The sequence below is a fragment of the Mixophyes fleayi genome, chromosome 11, assembly GCF_038048845.1.
Source record: "Mixophyes fleayi isolate aMixFle1 chromosome 11, aMixFle1.hap1, whole genome shotgun sequence".
Taxonomy (NCBI): Eukaryota; Metazoa; Chordata; class Amphibia; order Anura; family Limnodynastidae; genus Mixophyes; species Mixophyes fleayi.
The window spans coordinates 15,234,142-15,256,438 of record NC_134412.1 but is presented as its reverse complement, the minus strand read 5'-3'; the positions used below and the strand labels follow the sequence as shown (position 1 = coordinate 15,256,438).

At 43.1% G+C, this 22,297-nt stretch overlaps 1 protein-coding gene across 2 annotated transcripts; it reads right to left on the bottom strand.

Moving 5' to 3' along the window:
• Positions 1-2,098: 2,098 nt before the first annotated feature.
• LOC142107735 (uncharacterized) lies at positions 2,099-20,868 on the bottom strand. 2 transcript variants are annotated; one of them, XM_075191323.1, is made up of 3 exons: positions 20,784-20,868; positions 5,932-6,037; positions 2,099-3,695 (listed from the first exon to the last, which is right to left on the bottom strand). In XM_075191323.1, exons 2-3 carry the CDS (start codon positions 6,005-6,007, stop codon positions 2,725-2,727), a joined length of 1,047 nt encoding a protein of 348 aa, XP_075047424.1. In that variant the 5' UTR covers positions 6,008-6,037; positions 20,784-20,868; the 3' UTR covers positions 2,099-2,724. The 2 variants fall into 2 exon arrangements, with proteins under 2 accessions (XP_075047424.1, XP_075047423.1); XM_075191322.1 differs by lacking the exon at positions 20,784-20,868 and adding an exon at positions 20,605-20,767.
• Positions 20,869-22,297: the final 1,429 nt, after the last annotated feature.

Below are 22,297 nucleotides of genomic sequence, written 5' to 3'. Positions count from 1 at the left end.
GTTCAAAACAGGCAAAGCTGTGGCAGACACAGCCTATCATTGTCTGATAATCTGCAGGAGGGACAAATTTATGTCTAGCATAGGTCTGGATGATGCCAAAAACATCCCCAGGATAGCGATACTAAGAAATGTATTGCAATAAATATTAATTTAGCACAAAAACATAAAAATACCCTCAAAAATATATCTGGTCTTCATTCAAAGGTAAGGTTTAACCCAGAAAAATCAAGCAGCGCGTGCCAATTTTTCACCTAGCTAGTGACCTTCACCCCAACGGCCTGAAGGCGTCACTAGCTGGCGGAAACACGGGCACTGCCCGCCAATTTTGTAGATTGAAACCAAACTTTTGGATGAAGAGCTGCAAGTTTCTCCATATATTCTACACGGCCAAAAGTGTGTGGACACACATCACATCCATACGTGCTTGTTGGACATCTCATTCCAAAACCATGGGCATTAATTTGGAGCTGGACCCCCTCTGCTGATATAACAGCGCCCGCTCTTCTGGCATGGCTTTCCAGTAGATTTTGCAACGTGGCTGCAGAGATTTGAATCCTTAATTTTCACGTGCCACTTGGCAGTCTTCAAGTGTGAGCTTGTGTGCCCGACCGCTTGTGGGTGAACGTTTGTTGCTCCTAGGTGTTTCACAAGAACAGAACTTAGACTGGGGCAGCTCTAGAAGGGCAGATATTTGACAAACTGCCTTGTTGGAAAGGTGGAATCCTATGACAGTGGCACCACGAAGCTCGCCACTGGTCACACTACCCTCTCCTGCAGTTCCCCCTAATATCTCACCTACCCCGCACTTCACCTCCTCCTATATTCCCCTTTTCAATATTCGTATCTTTGCACCACTGCAGACAGACGTACTCCTAAAGCAACATTACAGAGTTATTACATCCCAGGGAAAAGCGCGGCACTGAAAACTGCAATATCACATTACCGTCATTTACCAACAAATTACCGGTAATCACCCGTTTCTAGATATAAATCCTGTGAAGTTCATTTTCCCTTTGCTTCAAGCAATGGATGAGAAAGTACACGTTTGAAACGTCACTGGATTATATCATCCAGAAAAGGAAGTATTATCATTTCTTGTTACACTCCTAGAATGCTGCGGCGTTCTACTTACTCTGATGACATTCTAGAATGCGCTCACTATATACGCTTTGAAACGGAAAATGTTCGTTCATGGTCAAAGTGTCCTCTCAAGAAGTTTAAACCAATGAATAAAGAGTCCGAACGGACTGTAAATTATATTCGTAGGATTTCTGTCTAAATCCTTCTAGCATATAATGTGGGCATTAGTGGGTGACTGAAGCCAACGCAAGATCTCACAGCGCTACAATATACAGAAGGTAGAATGGCGATTGAATTAAGAGAAAGGTGAACAGTAAAATACAAAACGGTTTTCTTTTTCTCCCCTGAATGTCAGGACATGTTCCTTTTGTAGACACCATTTGCTTTTTAAATAAGGCACCCAATGTTATGGTATCAAATTGCCCATTCTCTCCGTTTCATTAATGTGTAATCACTGTATGCAGTGTTTATGTATCTCACTGGATCCAGTTACCAATGCTTGCGATCCATACTATAGAGAATTAGGTAATTAGTGGTAATAGTAATTACTTAATGTTTACGTTTTATGGAAAAAGTAAAAGCCAGTAGAGACTGAGAAAGATAAGTCCCAGGTAGAAAGGAAGATTGTACTGCTTGTCAGTCAACCTTTGTCTCTCCAGCTGATGTGGGGGTGTAAGAAGCAGCATGACCATCAATGTAACAGATTAGCTAGTAGGTCTAACATCAGAAATGTTCTCTATAGGCTGCAGAGTGGATTCATGCACAAGGCCAGTGATGTCCCACCAAATATAACCGACATGCTGTGCTTTGCATTGTAACTTTTTGTCCTTGATCAGATTCCATTGCCTTAAGTTAGGTGGCTTCAGCTTTCTGATATACCTGTGAAGGAATACTTTCCTTTATGCAGTGGAAGTACAGGATAAGGTTAAACAATGCATTTAGCCTACATGCATGACGTTTTAAATTTGAGGATTAAGTTGCCTTAAAAACAGGTGTTCCCTGCAATAACACAACAGTGAACTTTTTGAAACATTTTATTTTATAGAATATATCCAGTGACTTAGAAATACATACATTAAATGCTGACAACATAGCAAAGCAGTGCAGATTTCCCTCACTGCAGAATGTGTTACCTCTTTATAAAGAGCAAGTGCAATGTGGGCACAGATGTCGGTGCCATTTTAAGAAAGCCTGTTCCTGTGTGGGTCACACCCATTATCATCAATTTAAATGTCCATTGGACCCTGTAGCGTTTGACAGTCAGCTACATAGTAGACACTTGGGAATGAGGTGCAACAGCTCCCCCTAGTGACAGGAACAACATGCTATTGCAAAAATATCTCTTATCTGAGAATAGCTTACACCTTACATGGTCTATAATCACAGTACTGGTGCTGTGTAAGCAGATGAAATGGGCGAAAAAACTGCAGCACTATCAGTCAGTTTCAAAATAAATATTTGGGTGGTCATGGTTCAAGCATATCCCTGTTTGAGCTCAGATAAGCTAGTTGCTGCGTTACCTGAGCTCAGTAGGATAAAGCTAAATAAAACCATGGACCTCTCCATAAACAAAGTGGAAAACAGAGTTGGTTCTTCTCTGAAGCTAAAGGACGGACTTTCTTTGGACCACTGTACAAGTGAAGTTTATAGCTCCCCCCTGGCATGCTGTATATAGTGCGCATGGAGACCACCTTCCTGCGCGAAGCGAACGCCACACTCAATGCACTTGAAGTCTCCCTTGTCCTCCCACCTATCCCGCTCCTTCCGGTGAGTCCGCAGATGCCGCCGGTAGTTGGAAGCTTGGCTGAAACTTTTTTCACAAAGGCTACAGGGGAAAGGTCTCTTGCCAGCATGGATAGCCCCGTGCCGCTGGTAATTAGACCGCTGGTTGAATCTCTTGCCGCACTGTTGGCACTGGAAGGGCCTCTCACCTGTGTGGATGCGTAGATGACGCTTATATCGGGAGGAGAAAAAGAAAGTCTTGCCACACATGGGACAGGCCTGAGGCTTCCGTGAAACATGCAAGCTCCGGTGCTTATCGAAGGTCCGCTGGGTCCGAAACCGCCGGCCACAATCCTGACACTGATACGGTTTGGGATCCTCGTGTACCCACTGATGGACACGAAGGGTTTCTAGTTGCGTGAATGCTTGTGGGCACTCTGGGCATTGGTATGGTCTTTCCCCGGTGTGGATGCGTATGTGCCGGGACAGTTTGGTGGAACAGTTGAACGCTTTCCCACACCAGACACAAACCCTATCTTTGCGATGAGCCTGCTGATGTCTACGGAAAGCCGGCTGGCTGGCCAGTTGCTTGTTGCACTGCGAGCATTGGTAGCTCCGCTTGCCCGTGTGTTGCTGGTGATGACTGTGTAAGGCCAGCAGCCAGCAGAAGCGACGTCCGCAGTCAGAGCAGGCGTAAGGCTTCTCGCTCCCCTCCATGGCTCCGGCCCGAGCCACGTCGCAGTCCTTGCAGGTATACGAGAGATCAACGGCGTGATTGCGCTGGTGCAGGTTGCGCGCACGAAGCGTTTGAAAAGTCCGTCCACAGTCAGGGCACGGCGGCGGTGGGGAGTCCTCACGTGCCAAGCGGGTGTCCGAATTGTCCGCCAACGATTCTGCAGCATGAGTAAAGATCAGGTTTAGAGAAACGTTCCAAAATATAGACTAGGGGCCTGATTCATTAAGGATCTTAACTTAAGAAACTTCTTATTTCAGTCTCATGGACAAAACCATGTTACAATGCAAGGGGTGCAAATTAGTTTTCTGTTTTGCACATAAGTTAAATACTGACTGTTTTTTCATGTAGCACACAAATAATTGATAGCTTATTTGTACACTGCAATTTAAAGTTGATATTTGTGTGCTACATGAAAAAACAGTCAGTATTTAACTTATGTGCAAAACAGAATACTAATTTGCACCCCTTGCATTGTAACATGGTTTTGTCCATGAGACTGAAATAAGAAGTTTCTTAAGTTAAGATCCTTAATGAATCAGGCCCTTATTCATCAATTAAAATATAATTCTCATAAGTTGGATACCGTGTTGCGTTCCAACCAGAATGCAATGCGTGTATATCGCTGGGTAAGAATCGCCAGCGAGGCTTTACTGATCCCTATGCTCTGCCACGTACACTATTCACATGGACAGCAATGAAATACGTGCGCGGAAGTGACCGTAGGATGCTGACATCATAGTCTCACAGTCACTTCCAGCCATGTAGATCAGATCTGTTCATATACACGGCTTACCCGGCACATCATAGAGATCAGTAGAATCCTTGAGGGGGGTATACTTGCGGCACATTTCGTTTGGAAAGCGATGCAAATATTCGGCTGTGTGGACAAGTCTAAGAAGCAATACGGTTATATAAATACTACTGTGCACACGGACACCAGTAAAAGAAGCTCCCCTCAATCCAGTATAATCTCAGCAGTTGCTACAGACATCCAACAAACATTCTCTCCCTCCCAGAACTTCTACATAAGTACTAACGACTCTTGTTTTGTACAATTAAGAGTCTATTTCACTTCACCACATGACAGCTGGATAATTACTTGGCATTCATGGGTACATACAGCGCCTTACACCATAAATGGCAAATTGCTGGGAACGGGAGCTGCAGACAAATTTGGTCAACAAAATCTTACAATCTAGGTAGAGGGAGACAGGCAAATAGGTGAGGAAAACACCTAAAAAAAATAACAAATTAAAAATGAAAATGTAGCAGCTGCAATCCCCATTTGCCCTCTTCTGTCTATAGAATGGAAGCTGTATAGATTTTCTAATGCTTAACAGAACACCATCGCTCCCATTCACATGCTATTAGTTGCTGAACCTCTACATCACCCTCCAAGTGCTACTGTTCAGTATAAAACAGGGTGATCTAAAGCAGTTTCTTAAACCTGGTCCTCAGGACCCCTAACAGTGCATGTTTTCCATCTCTCCTTGCTTTAGCACAGGTGCATTCATTACTGACTGATACTTTGTAACAGATCTACAGGTGGTATAATTTGTAGAATTATTTCACTTGTCACCTGAAAAACCTGCACTGTTGAGGACTGTGTTTCAGAGAACACGGCTCCAACCCACCCTCTACTAGGATCTATCTTGGGTTGGATCATATCTGCATCTCCTCAGATACTAGATTTCGGAATCATCAAGGGGACCAAAGGAGCGCATGAGCTTAAAACAACAATGACTGTCCAGATTTTCTTGTAAAGGTCATATGTAAATATTTGCAAGCTATTATCCAGCTGGCTTTCAGTTTTGTGCGTTACTATACTCTGGATCAAACTGCACAGTCACTCTTACTTTGCACATTACTGCAGCATTCATCATTTAGATTAACAGAAGGCAGGTTTAAAACAACCAGGTTTTACTCCAAATTTACTATGTGTGTTGCTGCTGTATTTCATGTGCCCGTAATTGAGAAACAAAAAACTCTCCGTGATGAAATTTATAAACAAAGACGTCAATTATTGAAAACGACTTCTTTGTTTAAATGTCACTTTGGAATTAACAAGTTCCCTCTGTTGACTTCAGCCGCCAAGTAGAATTTAGCAGCAGATAATATGAACAGATTGCAATTATACTCATCAAAATGTATGACGGCAGTAGACGCGGAATTCATTAATGGTGATTAAAAGGGACTATATATATTTTGTTTTACTCTGTACCCCAGTCCGGTGAAATATCCATCAGTGGAACAGCCAAGATAATCCCACTTCACGCCGAGCTATAGGCAAAAGACTATTTGACTACTGTACATTTGTCGTGTTCATAAGATAGTGAGTGACCCAGTTCAGCAACACAATAAAACAATTCATTATAAATAGAGTGTAAGCTCACCTGGGGTGGTGTCAAGCTGCCCATTTGATTTCTCCTCCCAGTAAGATTCTGCTGTGTCCGCTATGGTAAGTGACATCTCTATGGAGTGACGGCACCGGAAGGGGCTCTAAGAAAAAAATATGGATTTCAACTCTGCTTCATGAATGTTTCTGGAATGGGGGCAAAGAGGTCTCCTCCATAGCAACAGTTAAGCATCATAACAAAGCCGTCTTACCATACTTGCCAACCTTTCACAAGTGAATTCTGGGAGATCCTGGGCAGGGGGCGTGGTTGGAGGGCGGGGCATGGTCAATCGCATCATTTTGGCCCCACCCGGCAACAAAATTACATTTTCGTTGCGGGGCCAAACTGACGCGATTCACAGAGAATCGCGTCATTTTGGCAAGTTAATTCCAGTATGCGGGATACTTGTCTGCTCTCTCGGGAGCCTCGGGAGACGTACCCGGACTTTAGGAGTCTTCCGGACATTCCGGGAGAGTTGGCCTTAACGCATGGGCATGCTGGGTAGTTGCCCAGGGGCACCACGAGTATAGGGGCTCCATAGGCTTAACAACTTTTAGTATATTATTCCGGGAGATTTATTCAGAACATTCAAACACTGTTCATTAAAATGTTAAGATCGACTAATCACATCAGTATCAGCTGTTATCTGTACAGGCAATTTTTCTGTTGCGAACACATATCTTGACTTTGACAAAAACAACGTAGTAACTGTACATAAGCAAAACAAAAATCAACACATAATATTTTGAAGCTATAATAAATTTGTTCAAATATTTTTAACAGTCCATGTCAATTGCCTCCCCCTGCCACCTACTAAACGTAAATAATGAAAAAAATGGAACACAATGAAGTTTGAAGGCTATGACAAGTCTTTTAATGTTTAAACACTGATTTTGTATCAGTATTAATAAATATAATCTCCATTTTATTGATAATTTACATTTTTATTCCTGAGTGGTTGTGTAGGTAGGGCCCAGTGCACTGCTTTGCCCTGGGGCTTATAAAGTTGTTAAGACCATGCCTTGCCAATCTGTGGCTCTCCGAGTGTTGTGAAACTACAAATCCCAGCATGCTTTGCCAGTAGACAGCCAGCCGACAGCTGGCAAGATATGCTGGGACTTGTAGTTCCACAACACCTGGAGAGGGTCTCGACTTTCCAGGAGTCCTCTTGGACCATTGTGAGGGCGGGGATTAATTAGGTGAATTTGCGCTGTTAAGCCCCTCCCCCTACTAGACAATGTCGTTACTTCTGCCATTTCCTCGCAGGGGGCAGGGCCACGGTGACTTAATGGCGTCACCACGCCCCCTAATCATCTGTCACATGACCTCCCCTCTAGGATCTCCGAAGAGGAGGTTTCAAAAGTCGGCAAGTACGATTTTGTGTCTCGTATTACCCTCATTTAATTCACGACGGTCTTCCCAGCTCATAAAATTGCCGTCTCCACTCTGTGTAGGAATCAGCAGCTCTAGAAGCCTCATTTTCATACCAATCACAAATAATATCATCATCATCATTTATTTATATAGCGCCACTGATACCGCAGCGCTGTACAGAGAACTCATTCACATCAGTCTCTGCCCCATTGGAGAGTACAGTCTAAATTCCTTAACACACACACACAGACAGACAGACAATGACTAGGGTCAATTTTGATAGCAGCCAATTAACCTACCAGTATGTTTTTGGAGTGTGGGAGGAAACCGGAGCACCCGGAGGAAACCCACGCAAACACGGGGAGAACATACAAACTCCACACATAATATTAGAATGTGTCATTTTTTGTCTTCATTTAAGATGTTAAAACGACCCCAATACCTGACATGACAGCAGTCTACAATTAAATAGAAGTAACTTTAAAAGAAAAAAGACGAAAAGCTACTACTACTTTCCTTAACGGCGTTCCATCAGGCCTCATACATGTTAGCGCTTTTAATCAGTGACAGGGTAAATTAAAACGTACAGGTGAGCGCACCAAAGAGTAGGGATCATTAACCCCTTCAGTGACTGTGCTCCATACGTGGACATTGACTGTAAACGTTGAGTGGTCTATGGATGTAAGGTCCGGCACCCAAAGACCACCCTGTATGATGCTACACCCTCTTTTCTCATGTAGCTGAAAAATGAGGCACTTACTCATAATGCCCCTGTGTATGGAGGTATTTAAGTACAGAAGAGGTAATGGCAGTGTTTTTTGCTTTATATTGTGTTATACCGGAGCTGATAATCTCAATGCACAGTATGCACCCACTTGTGTGGACGCTAAACGAAGCATTCTGGTCTGCAACACGTTCCTCCAGTCCGTGCTTAATGTGTTTAAACACTCTGTACATGTTGTAGACACAATCACTGCCAATATCACACAGTCACTTCCTCAGCCTCAATTAGTCAGGGATTAATACTCAGGGGAGGAAACAGACTCCACGGGGAGCAGTGAGAGAGCCCCGGCGAGGTGTCAGGAGGCCGGTCTGTAGCCAAGACATTACTAGACCCTCCGTGGCACGGCACAAGGCAGTTGTATATACTTCAGACACACAACACACTCAAATACAAAAAGGTAATAATGGGTTTTCTCCTCAGACTCTTGTGTACCATCAAGTTCATGGCTCTCGCTTGGACTGATGAACGACAACCGTCAGCCAATGTAGAGAAATGATATATAGAGTTTTATATGCAAAATTGTCAACAACTGTTCTGCAAAGTATTCACATCGTCAGACGGCTGCAAAATTTTAAGTGTCCCCATTAATACTCCAACCACACCAAAGAGCAGCAGCAGGAACGCACAGATCTCCTCCCAGCCACGTTCACAGATTAAAATCAGATTGTGAATTTACCAATCTACAGTTCGGAACGACTGCAAGACCGGAACACCGGGATTGTGGCACAACGTACGCACACGGCATTAACCTCACCACTTGTTTAGGGCAGAATGTTAACTCCTTATTTTCCATTTCTCAACCCATCCTAAATAATATCTAATTTTATAAAGAACAGGTCAGTAAAACACACAGAAGTGTTTACTTGCAGGCAATTAAAGTATGTATACGTGGTAATTATAACTAATATATCAGATCGGCAAACTACTTTGTATATATTGTCAGAGCTGGATTATGGGCGGAGCAAGCTGAGGGCTAACACCGTAACACCGGTGCTGAAGAAACTGCAGCAGGATCCCCACCCACAACTCTCAGTCCGGCCCTGCATATGGTTTAGTTTCCTACATGTCGTAAGAGAGCATGAGAACATGAAAGATGAAGCTTCGGCCACTGACACGAGGGAGAATCAGTCAGCAACTCCTTGGGGGGGATTCAATCAGCCGCGAAGTGTCATCATCATCATTTATTTATATAGCGCCACTAATTCCGCAGCGATGTACGGAGAACTCAATCACATCAGTCCCTGCCCCATCGGAGCTTAAAGTCTAAATTCCATAATATAGACACACACACACACACACTCACACTCACACTCACACTCACACTCACAAGACAGACAGAGAGGGAGAGACGAGGGTCAATTTTGAAATTTAGATAGCAGCCAATTAACCTACCAGTATGTTTTTGGAGTGTGGGAGGAAACCGGAGCACCCGAAAGAAACCCACGCAAACACGGGGAGAACACACAAACTCCACACAGATAAGGCCATGGTTGGGAATCGAACTCATGACCCCAGTGCTGTAAGGCAGAAGTGCTAACCACTAGGCCACTGTGCTGTCTCCGTAATGGCCGCGAGTCATCAGCGGTGGAGATTCGACAGAAATCTTCGCTCATTTTTACGCGCCACATCGCCGCCAACTGAATTCCCCCCATATCTGTGTCGCTGTCAGCTGCTGTTCCCCCAAGTCTATAATAGGCTGGGAGTGTGGCGCTTGACTATGATGTCACAAGCCGAGCGTCATATTGCCACTTTGTGGAGCAGAAGATGCTGTTCCCACCTCCAGCCTACTAATGCAAGAAGCAGTGGGGGTTTTGGTGGAAAAACACCCAATGCAGGCGCTTCCAAGGAGAAGTTGGAGCGCCACCTAGGGTACACTCGGTGCTAGCGCGGACCTGCCAAAATGCATATTGTAGTCCATAGAGGTGTAAAACTCCATATTTTACACTGTCAGAGGCTTCTCTTTCCATAACGTCACTGTCTGGACAGTATCTGAAGTGAAATTACAAAAACACAGTACTTGGCTGTTTGCATAAGTGTCTTGGTTGCAGTTTTAATTTAGTAAGTGAAATCTATCATCGCTTGAGATTTGAGAAAACAAAACCAAAACGGACATTGATTCAGGGCGAGTGTACTGTACATGAAATTTTTTTTGAACAGGTTTCGATTATTAAACTGAGAAAAGACTTTGAAGGGAATACATATATTTATGCTAAACGGTCCAGAAATAGGTGCTGCTGATCTGTAATATTTATATATTACTCTGCGTACTTATTCCACTCTGCAGTAAATGGATTAGTCCTGTATCCCTTAGGGACTGTAAGAGAAGAGAACGCTGAGTCACCCTGTTTGCATGTATGACGATTGCTGGAGAGAAGCAATTATTGACTCCTCCCCCCCCCAACTGACAGCATGTGAATGCTGCCGATTCACATGCTGTCGTTTGGATCGCAGACCCCTTTAAATGTGAAATTGCTGTTGTACCAGAAGGGATGGCAGAGGCACTTCTTGAGCTTCGATGCAATAATGAAGCACGTATTGCATTTGAAAACAAAGCAGATCTGTCATATATTTGGATGTTAACAGCTGCAAAGGCATTCAAAACTGCACATGAGGAGGCAGTCAAAAAGTTGCTGCCTTTTGCAACAACCTACCTTTGCGAACAAGGATTTTCCACTCTAACGAACATAAAAACAAAGCAGAGAAATCGATTGGACGCTGAAGACTGTATTCAAATCGCTTTGACATCAAAATGCCCCAATATTAATGCTCTAGTATCAAAAATGAAGCAACGTCATTTCTCCAAAACCTGAAGTTTTGAAGTTGAAGCTTTCAAAGAAATTTTGAATAGATTCAATAAAATTTTGAATTCCAATAATTAATAATAAATAATTTCCTTCCTTTCAAATCAAGGGGGTAACGTTGGCGTATCTAAATTTATTTTGGGGAAAAAAGGTAAACAAGTTCCCTGACCCCTGGCCTACTGGGCCCTATGCAGGAGCCTAGGTTGTCTAATGGTTGATCTGACTCTGGCACAGCCCAAAGCTCACCTACAAAGTAGTATTTCTGCTGTGAGCCCCCTTATATCTGTCCTGTATAGTTCCAGGTGAGGTCACACAGACTAGCAGTGACTCAGAATGAATCAGCTGCACTCTGGTGTGGGGTGTGAAGACATGTCTTATAGGAGAAAGATGAGGATAAGAGGCGTTAGGGGTGAAGGGAGAGGGCCCAAATCCATTACAGGGGAAGGGTATAGCTGTACACCGTATGCAACATGAAACTATCCCCTCCAGAGGTGTTTTGGGGCAACGTACACGCTTATATCCTCACACGGGCGCTTTCAAAATGTTGAGGTATGACACAACGGCAGAGAGGTTCCCATTTCCTATAGTAAAGTCTATGGGCTAGATTTACTCAACTGCGGGTTTGAAGAAGTGGAGATGTTGCCTATAGCAACCAGTCAGATTCTAGGTGTCATTCTGTAGAATGCACTAAATAAATGATAACTAGAATCTGATTGGTTGCTATAGACAACACCTACTTTTTCAAACCCGCAGTTTAGTAAATATACCCCTATGTATTTTAAATGCTAGAGTAAGTTGTTTTGAAGTACAGTCTTCCAATGTGGGCCTCAGACTAAAAAAAATGTATACACCTCTATTGTACATGATAGGTAGCAACATATTGAGAAATTAGTTATTAAACATTAAGGCCCATTCCTTCTAAGGATCCCAGTATAAGCCCAAATATAAAACACAGCTTTCCAGAACAGTGGTCACTGTATTAAGAACCGCTTAAGCTGCCTTCACCTTCTATTGAACACCGCACTAGACGCACCACCATCTGTGTCTACGTACCCTTAAATGGACCCGTCACCTACTCACAACTGCAAAGTAAAGCGATATCTGGAAAGAGTACACGCAACATAGGTTTAACGTGTGTTACAACTGTATATATTCCAATATTCATCTTTTTACATGTCAGCGGAAAATTAGACACCCTATGGGCAGCTATGAATATTCATGAGCATTAATGAGAGTGAACAGCCCATGTGCTGGCAGGAGCATGCTCAGTGTGTCCCTGAGACATCAAGCTGCCAGCTTACCGGTCATTGGTTCTGAAAGATCACATGAGCTCAGTGTGACAGGAGCTTCTGTTCATACCAAGGCCAATTTAAATAGTGTGTGGGGAATTGAGGACAGAGTAAGGGGTGCAGCCCTCTGAGGGTGTGGCCATGCTCCACCGTGATTGGTCACGCCTCCATCGCAAGATGACCACGCCCTTTCCTGCGGCCTGGTACCGAAATATTGGGCGATACGTGACAGGTACACTAAGATTAAATGATCTGTGAAATGCCGCCCAAACAATACCCCGATGTCCGACTGCATGCACTCCTTGTTCATACAGTATTAAAATCTGAGGTGCGAGCAAATACACCCATGGGTATTTTATTAAAAACAAGAACATTGATGCAAAGGCTGTTTTATTGGTTTCCTTATAAAGGATTCATTACTGATATTATAGTTCTTATGTCTTCACATCAAACAAGTCCTTTTAAAAGGAGTGGCACAAGGCATCCAGTGATGTCTAATTACAGCACAGAGATGACACATCACTACTAACTAACATTCCCAGGCTGATCTGCACAGTCGTCTGCCGGGCTGTCAATAAGGCGATAACACGGAAATCCGCTAAGCAAATGTTATCTTAACAAATGGGAAGCCGACTAATTGCTGTCATGAATCCTTTATACAAATACTTTCTGCAAAAAAGGAGCGTTCACAAAAGAAATAAAATATAGAAGTTTTCTGCATCTTTCACCTATAGTTATGTATTAACAGGATCAAGTCTGGCTGGCGCCCATTGTACCGACACTGTATATAAAAGGAAACTCGTTAACCGTCTGGCTACTATGTAAAAGAATTGTATTTATCTGAAGAATCCTACCATACACATCAGGGGGGGGGGCTTTCTGAAAACTGGTGCAATGGGAAGGTAGTGTAGCCTTAGTCTATCAGTTCTCTGGGGCAGTTTAGAGGAGGTAACAAAGTGTCCGGGGGGGGGGGCTGCTGTCGGCTCCACCACATTTTCCTCTGCACCAGTTTTCATAAATGCCCCCCGACATGTTGGATAATGGTTTGGGGACTGCGGTCCACGTTTTCATTGGGTAAGCCGTGTTAAACTATACAATATAACCATGGCTAAGATCTATAATTAGATGTTGTGATGTTAAAGAACATTGATCAGAAGCCCCCAAAAAAAAAAGGAAGACGGCGAACCAAACAATAGATTGGATGCCCAGGCTGAGCCACCCGGCAACAGCAGAGGTGGATGAGGGGCAGGAGTCACTGTAGACAAATAGCAAGTGTCTTCCTCCTTAAACAAAGGGTTATAGCAAAGGGTAGCACGGTGGCTCAGTGGTTAGCACTTCTGCCTCACAGCGCTGGGGTCACGAGTTCAATTCCCGACCATGGCCTTATCTGTGAGGAGTTTGTATGTTCTTCCTGTGTTTGCGTGGGTTTCCTCCGGGTGCTCCAGTTTCCTCCCAAAATATACTAGTAGGTTAATTGGCTGCTATCAAAATTGACCCTAGTCTCCCTCTTTGTATATTAGGGAATTTAGACTGTACGCTCCAATGGGGCTGGGACTGATGTGAGTGAGTTCTATGTACAGCGCTGCGGAATCAGTGGCGCTTTATAAATAAATGGTGATGATGATGTATTCGAGAGTCACGCTGGCCCCGGCCCTACCCTACTGTAAGGAGTTTGTAGGGGAAGAAAAGGCTGGGGATAGGTATCATTTACTTATATAGCGCCACCAATTCCGCAGCATATTTGTCACCCACATCAGTCCCTGCCCCATTGGAGCTTACAGTCTAAATTCCCTAACACAGACTAGTGTTCAATTTTTTTGGTCAGCAGCCAATTAACCTACCAGTATGTTTTTGGAGTGCAGGAGGAAACACAATGGGGCAGAGACTGATTTGAACGCTTACATATTCTCTGTACTATGCAGGCACTATATAATTGCTAATATATAATAGAAAGTTTAAATAAAACGTTAAGCTCTGACCAGTAACTTATAGATTTGTGATCATGTTACGCCTGATACATTAAGATATTATGTTCCTTAATGAATCAGGCCACTTATTACCAATTCTTATATGGGGTAATTTTTATTTTAGGCCCCATGGTAAATTAAATTAAGTCCGTCTCATTCACCACACAACAGTTAAACTACTTTGTCTGAAATCTCAGTCTGCTCCATCCCCTCCTCATCATTGACAAGCTCACCAACTTTCATCACCTAACCTTTAGATCACCTAACACTGTTGCAGTCACTCTTATAACTATTAGAACTTACTGCACTTTTGTTAGGTTTTAAACCTAACTCTATACACATACGGTTTATTATATCCAGGTGGAGCTTTAAACTTCAATTTATCAAGCTAAGATTTGTGAACCTCTGCCAAAAAGGAATATTGTGTCCGGTAAAGAGGCCAGTCTTCTTTGAGGTTAGCTGACCAGGGTAATTACAGTATTTCACGGTCCAGTCAAGCAGAAAATCTGATACAGTATCAGACGTGGCATGGTGAGGAATATATATCATTAGATTTACACTTCATCACCATAGAGAAGACATTGCCGGGACGCAGGGAAGGAGAGCTGAAGACGCCCGTTTGAAACACAAAAAGGAAACATTAAAAGGAGACGTTCACTTAGATATCACCGTATATCCCTCAAAGGTTAAAACAGAGATTATTATTCGTTTTTAAAGCTGCCCCATGATTGAAAACATTTAAAGAATAACCGTACTTAAAACAGGAGATGGTTTTCTGTAACAAACCAGAAATCAAACATTAATCCAGATTACTGCAGTCCAGCGATCTCTACACTACTGTCGGCAGCGTGTGGTCAATGGACGGAACTTCCTGTATGACCGGGAATGACCAACACGGCAGAACTGAGGACAGTCCCCTCTCCTGAAGCCAACATTTATCTAGAAATGCATCATGTTGTCCAACCACGGTTCAGCAGACATCGGAGGATCCTCCAGATCGGGTGGAATGTATAGTCTGGATTCACGATTCATTTATGGAATTCCAGCACAACTTGAATGTTCCGTTTCGGGTGCAAATAGCCTTTAATATAATCGGCTTCGCTGCTGCGCTAAACGTTACTGTCCTGCAGGGTATAGCACCATTGTTGTAACGATGTAAAGAAAAGTTACCGACACTGCATGACAAGTTCTACTGCAGCGAATCGAGAAAGAACTGGACGACAGCTCAGACACCTATCTTTTCAAACTCTTACGTGCGCTAAAAATTTTAAGCTGACGTGTGAAGTAGATAGGTTAGAAACAACTTTAATACAGGTTAGAAACAACTTTAATACAAGATACATTTCTCCTTAAAAGGTATGGGAAAAAGTAAGAATAGATGTCACACATTGCATGCTCTACCTCAATTTAGAAATCACTGGTCAGGGGTCGATACAGACTTAAAACTTAAAGTATACTCTTAGGACGGATGCAATGATAAATCCCATTATACGTTGTGGCTGACAAGCGGGCATTCAAGGCAAGAATACAGTAAAGACGGGTTCTGTGCACAAAGTCTAGATACTGTACATTGTGTAGTTAGTCTTAGTCTTCGAGTTGTCCCCACTGTAACAGGTCCTAGCGATGCCAGTAGTGAAATTTAAAGCAGCAATGTGGGGACCCCTAAGGTTAAGTGTTTAAACACTTAACCCAACATTGCCACTTTAAATTTCTATTGACAGACGTCGCGATGACATCAAGCTGCAGTGCCAAACGCTTGTCCAATCGGAATAAATAGCTGTCAGCATGGTGATCCAATCGGAGATCTCCAGCGTCGGCTTCAAGGTAAGTCTGTTTATTTTCCAATCGGTCTTTCAGAAATTCTGATTTTCTTTCTAGGGCTTGTCGATGTGGGATTAGTGGTAATCGTGAAAACGTTTATCACCAGGGCAAACTAGAGCCAGTGATGACATGATCAAAAAATGCACCTCTCAAAAGTTAGGTGCCAGCAGTATTTTTATAAGCATTGATAACCTGGTCCCAGGGTTTACCCAGCCCAACCTTATGGTAATAGGTATTTAGTATTTATTTAGTCAACTAGGGGATGTACTCACAAGTGGCTATTTATGCAGCCATTGTACATTAGCCTGTGTCTAGCAGAAGTTGAAGCAAGTGACCCTCAAAAAAGCAATGTATAGATCAATATAAGGAACGCGGTCTATACTTGCTGCACGAAGGTTGGACCAAAGATAGGACAAGCTGGGATCAATATCCAGCCAACCAAGCGTGGCTCACAGATCACTATATTGAGGTCCGCTTACACTGTTTGCCTTGCAGACACACTCACTCCATCATTTATTTATATAGCGCCACTAATTCCGCAGCGCTTTACAGAGAACTCACTCACATCAGTCCCTGTCCCATTGGAGCTTACAACCTAGATCCCCTAACACACACACACACACACAATCTCTCTCTCTCTCGATCTGTGTAAGGGCAATTTTTAATAGCAACCAATTAACCTACCAGTATGTTTTTGGAGTGTGGGAGGAAACCGGAGCACCCGGAGGAAACCCACACAAACACGAGAACATACAAACTCCTCACAGATAAGGCCATGGTTGGGAATTGAACTCATGACCGCAGTGCTGTGAGGCAGAAGTGCTAACCACTAAGCCACCGTGCACCCTGACCTTTTCCTCTTCCATCACCACCTCACTCTCGCGCCTACAGGACTTCACCCCCAAGGCTCCCCATTTTTGGAACTCCATGCCTTGCCTGACCAGACTTCCCTCCAACCTTTCGAGTGCTCCCTCAAAACTTTGCGCTTGCCCATTCTACCCATTCCACTTGTTTCCCACAAACGTCCTCGTTTGTTTCCCCCCCCTCCCTCCAGAATGTTAGCTCTCATGATCAGGGTCCTCTCTACCTCCCGTCTCCAGTTCTCACCTCCTTGTCCTCTTCTAAAGGTTTCTTCTGTTCCAAGTTGTGTTTTCTGCTATGGTTTGTGCTCTTGCTCCAATAATTATCTGTATTATGTCCTGTTTGTGTATTATTGACTGTTCTTCGCTGCGGGATTTGCGGCTCCTCATAAATGATGATGATGACATACAATTGTCTGTGAGTGCAAACCCTTATAGCTAGAGACACGCTGTGATATCGCCAGTTTACGTGGTCCCAAAATAACTGCAATAACCAATCAAAATCTACTGTATACTTATTGGGCAAGATGTAGGATGAGGACAGAAGATACAGTTGTCAATCTGTACACGCGGACCTCTTCTAGTCGTCAAGACGACCCAGCGTAAGGAGGAAGTAATTCTGTGCTTGGTCTGGCAACGAAATATCAGATCTTGTCCAATTTGGCCGCCCACATGCAAGGCCAAGTTGGACATTGACAATGTTGCTCAGGACAAGCAGCAGGAAAGGCCAATATATGGATGACTTATAGCTCAATAATGACAAGTATTCAGTATAACGTGACAGAGTATTGCTTCCATCTAAAGAGGTATGGTCACAGTTTCTGATGTCTTAATATTCAAGGGTCTCCCAATACTGTATGTACGCCAGGGAGTGGTTTGGTTGCTTGAGATGAGTGTTAAGAAGGCTGTACTGTATCAGATCATGTTGACTGGATCCGATATAGCCACAAGGAGATGTTTGGCGATCTGGCCAAACAGCCACACTCTCCCACATACGGCCACGCTTAATGATTGATGATTTAGTACAGGGCAGATTCAATTCTTACGGTATTTTAACTCTGATCTTTGCTTGTGGCTCACAGAGGTGCGAACAAAACTCATCATTGAAATTACCGTAGTATCGGTAATAGTGCGCCAGTATTACCGTAGTAACGGTAATAAGAGCGCGTGCATGCGTTAGAACAACGTGGGGAATTGAATCTGCCCCATAGTTTGATTTTGTAGGGGAAGGTCACACAAGGAGGGGGAAGGAAACATTAATTTGAGAGTGTGCTGGGGGAGACATACCAACCTGTCTTACACATTCTGACTGTTAAAGGGAACTTCCTGCAGACATTAAATTATCTGGATAACGATAAGTGTAGGGGCGCAATATAATCTGACATTTACATTGCATGTGTGTGAAGACATGAACGAGCCGCTAGACGCCTGGTGCCAATATACTACCTCCGAATCTTCCTGAATTTAATGGACTTCATTCACCAGCAAAAAATAGTTTACAATTGAAAACAATCCACACCGGGATTAGCATTTCAGGCTGTGCGATTTGGGGAAAATATGCCATCAGAGTTTCTCAAACTCCTGTGACAGTGCGCCCATACGGAATTGTGTGACATTTCTCAAGAATAGCAGTCAGCAAGACAAATGAATTTTATCGCATTTTTAGAAGGGATCTTTGTATCAGGGACGAAGCATTGGGTCATTCTGGGAGGTGTGAGCAGGTACAACAATAAAAATGATGGGTCCCCTGATATATTTTGGTCTTGAGCCCACCCCTCAATGAGAGAGGAGTTTATTTACTTCCAAAACTTGAAGCGAAGGTTCAACGGCATGCAATCTATGACGGCAAGTTGCATGCAGGTTTAGATCAGAGAGTTATGGGGGAATATTTATTAAAATGCGGGTTTGAAAAAGGGGAGATGTTGCCTATAGCAACCAATCAGATTCTAGTTGTCATTTTGTAGAATGCATTAAATAACAGCTAGAATCTGATTGGTTGCTAAAGGCAACATCTCCACTTTCAAACCATGGTCTTTAATAACACTGCAGGTCAGAAGATCAATAAAAAACTAATTTACATGAATATACTATGTAACAAGTTTGTGTATCGTTGGCGCAGAGATTTTCTCACTGAACAAATAACGCTGCTCATCGCGCTGTCCGCCGCAGTCACATGACCGGCACAAGAGAACATTAATTTCTGCGGGACCCAAACAAGTGTTCCCCTGTCTTCACCTATGAGAAGCCCTTGGTGTAGTTACAAGAATGCGCCTGCAACTATTAATAGCAATATGGTTGTGGTAACCAGAACATTAAAAAACATAAAACATTTTAGGGATAATTGTTAAAAAAAAGAAAATAAATAATTTGTCCTTGGTGAGCTCTAAAATCAAATAACCTAAGTTGAACTGAGCCAGAAAGAGCAAAAACACAATAGAGAAAAAACACATATTTGTTATGTGGTAGAAGAGGGTAAACGGTTTTACTTTTCCTTTGCGTCAATGTCAGTGCAGCCTCCTCAAAACCATTCAGAAGTTGCTCACTGCACAGTGCCACAATTCTGTTAAGTCCTTCCCATATTCAAGTATTGATTGAAAACACACACACACACACGGTTGCCTGCCCAAGTACTGAATAGCAGACTATTAAGACAACTTGGTCACACATGTAAGAGATGAAAATGCAAGGATGCAACCATTCAGTGTGAGACCAACTGCTCTGTGCTGCCCTCTATTTCCAGGTCGACTGATAGGGGTCATCGGCTGACCCAAATTTTGAGGCACTATAGTATTCCTCCAACAGTAATACAGTAATGTCTCATCGCTACTCTGCGCTACTGGGGAAAGTTGCACTATCCAACTCTGACTGCCCACTGGCCCCACTCCCCACCTCATATCATATCATATCATATCCCTGTCACAGGCAGCCCCGTCCTCTCTATCACGGCCGTGGACAGGTCACTAGGCCTCCTACAAGAGGAGTTGAAGATTAAACACATTAAGGAGCTTAGAACCTAATCAAACACCTTGAAAACCAAAGTAATCAGAGCATTCTGACGATTGTAAAATTCTCTGCCACAGCAAAGACCAAGACGGTCTGATATGATGGTGAACCCCATATATCATTTTGGAACTGGTGACATGTAGTGTATAGGTGATCCCTTATCTAACCCCATATATCATATAGGACCTGGTGACATGTAGTGGATAGGTGATCCCCATTTAGCCCCATATATCATATAGGAACTGGTGACATGTAGTGTATAGGTGATCCCCATATATCATATAGGAACTGGTGACATGTAGTGTATAGGTGATCCCCATATATCATATAGGAACTGGTGACATGTAGTGTATAGGTGATCCCTCATCTAACCCCATATATCATATAGGAACTGGTGACATGTAGTGTATAGGTGATCCCCATCTAACCCCATATATCATATAGGTACTGGTATCATGTAGCAGATAGGTGATCCCCATCTAACCCCAATATCATATAGGAACTGGTGACATGTAGTAGATAGATGATCCCCATCTAACCCCAATATCATATAGGAACTGGTGACATGTAGTAGATAGATGATCTCCATCTAACCCCAATATCATATAGGAACTGGTGACATGTAGTAGATAGATGATCCCCATCTAACCCCAATATCATATAGGAACTGGTGACATGTAGTAAATAGGTGATCCCCATCTAACCTCAGGAATAGTATCTGATGCCCTGTAACATATGTCACACGTGATGCCATGTTATATATAACCTCACCTGTCCAGACATCATGTGACCACCTCCCCGGACACGTGACTACACCTGGTCCTCACCTTCCCCTATATACCAGCAGCTGTGTCTATGGGTCACCTCCCCCCATGTTACAGCCCGGCTCACCCCAGTATTACGTCACCCGCCCTCTCAGACCGGCCTGGTCACATGACCCCACCTCTCACCTCTCCCACCGGGGCAGCCTCACAGGTCAGGGCCTCAACGCCGTTTCCATCACAACCAAATCACTGAAAGATGCCTGGGCGGTGGGAGGAGTCAGCCCCCTGACGTCACCGCGCAGCGGACAGGGGAAAGGGGCTGGGTCACGTGGCTGTCCTGTACCGGAGGACATCTTGGAGGTGGCATTTTAAATTGACACAAACGCACAACATAATAATAATGGCCCTAAAACCTCAGGTCCTCGATAATCTGCATCCTTAAACACTGTCTACGTGTAATATGTACTAGAATGTACTAATGCTGCCATTCTGGAAATGTCACACCTAAATCATTAAGTTAATATATTAATTAATAATTCATATATATATATATATATATATATATATATATATATATATATATATATAGCTATATACATAGATATATAGATGTGTGTATATATATATAGATATATATATATATATATATATATATATATATATATATATATATATATATATATATATATCTTGGGTATAGAGATTTATAAGATCCATAAAAGTGCTCCATTACTATGACTTCAGTAACACTGCAGTTTTGTACAGTTATTAAACACAATAAAATCATATGTTCAAGGACAAATAAACATTAATGATTTTGTCCCTGCATTGTACGGTCCCTCAGTGAGAGATCCTGGTGAGGTATCAGGTAACAGGGATGGCGAGCACACCCCGTAGAGGTGACATTATAACATTGCTGGGCTACCGCAGAACTCTGGCAGTGCCCATTTAGTTTATAAATCAGAAGCTGTATTACCAATTCAGCTGGTCAGACAATGGCTGAAAAGAGTGCGCTGTCGCTTTAAACAGAATGTCAAACTGCTGTCAATTGACGGGAAGGAATATGTGTATGTGTGAATTTTATTAACTCTTTTATAGGCAACTTTATATTTTCTGCCACCTAGTAAAGATTTTACTGAAGAGCCCCCCACCCTTCCCTATCACCCCTGACTGAGCCCCCCTAAATGCAGCAGTTTTTTCCAGGAGTACGCAGAACAATTTTATTCACCCACTTAAAATGGAGGCGTAGGGCGGGGACGGTGCCCAAACACAAACTTCAATCTCTTAATTCCGGTTTAAGATTGATCATCCCGCACTATCCCCCCCACTGAGACACCCCTGCATGTCCCGGGGGGCCTCTGGCTGGAAAACAGTAAAATCTTCTACTAGATAATGGTGCACCTTTAAAGGTTCATGTTAGAGCCACCCATTCATGTACTACAAATGTGTCAATCAGTTGTACATACCAATCTATGGGCCTGATTCATTAAGGATCTTAACTTGAGAAACTTCTTATTTCAGTCTCCTGGACAAAACCATGTTACAATGCAAGGGGTGCAAATTAGTATTCTGTTTTGCACATAAGTTAAATACTGACTGTTTTTTCATGTAGCACACAAATATCAACTTTGAATTTCAGTGTACAAATAAGCTATCAAGTATTTGTGTGCTACATGAAAAAACAGGCAGTATTTAACTTA

Excerpts from the sequence above, each read along its gene's own strand:
- LOC142107735 (XM_075191322.1), bottom strand. Across the intron at positions 3,696-5,931 it reads GCAGCTTGACACCACCCCAG|AATCGTTGGCGGACAATTCG; the intron begins GTGAGCTTACAC and ends CTCATGCTGCAG.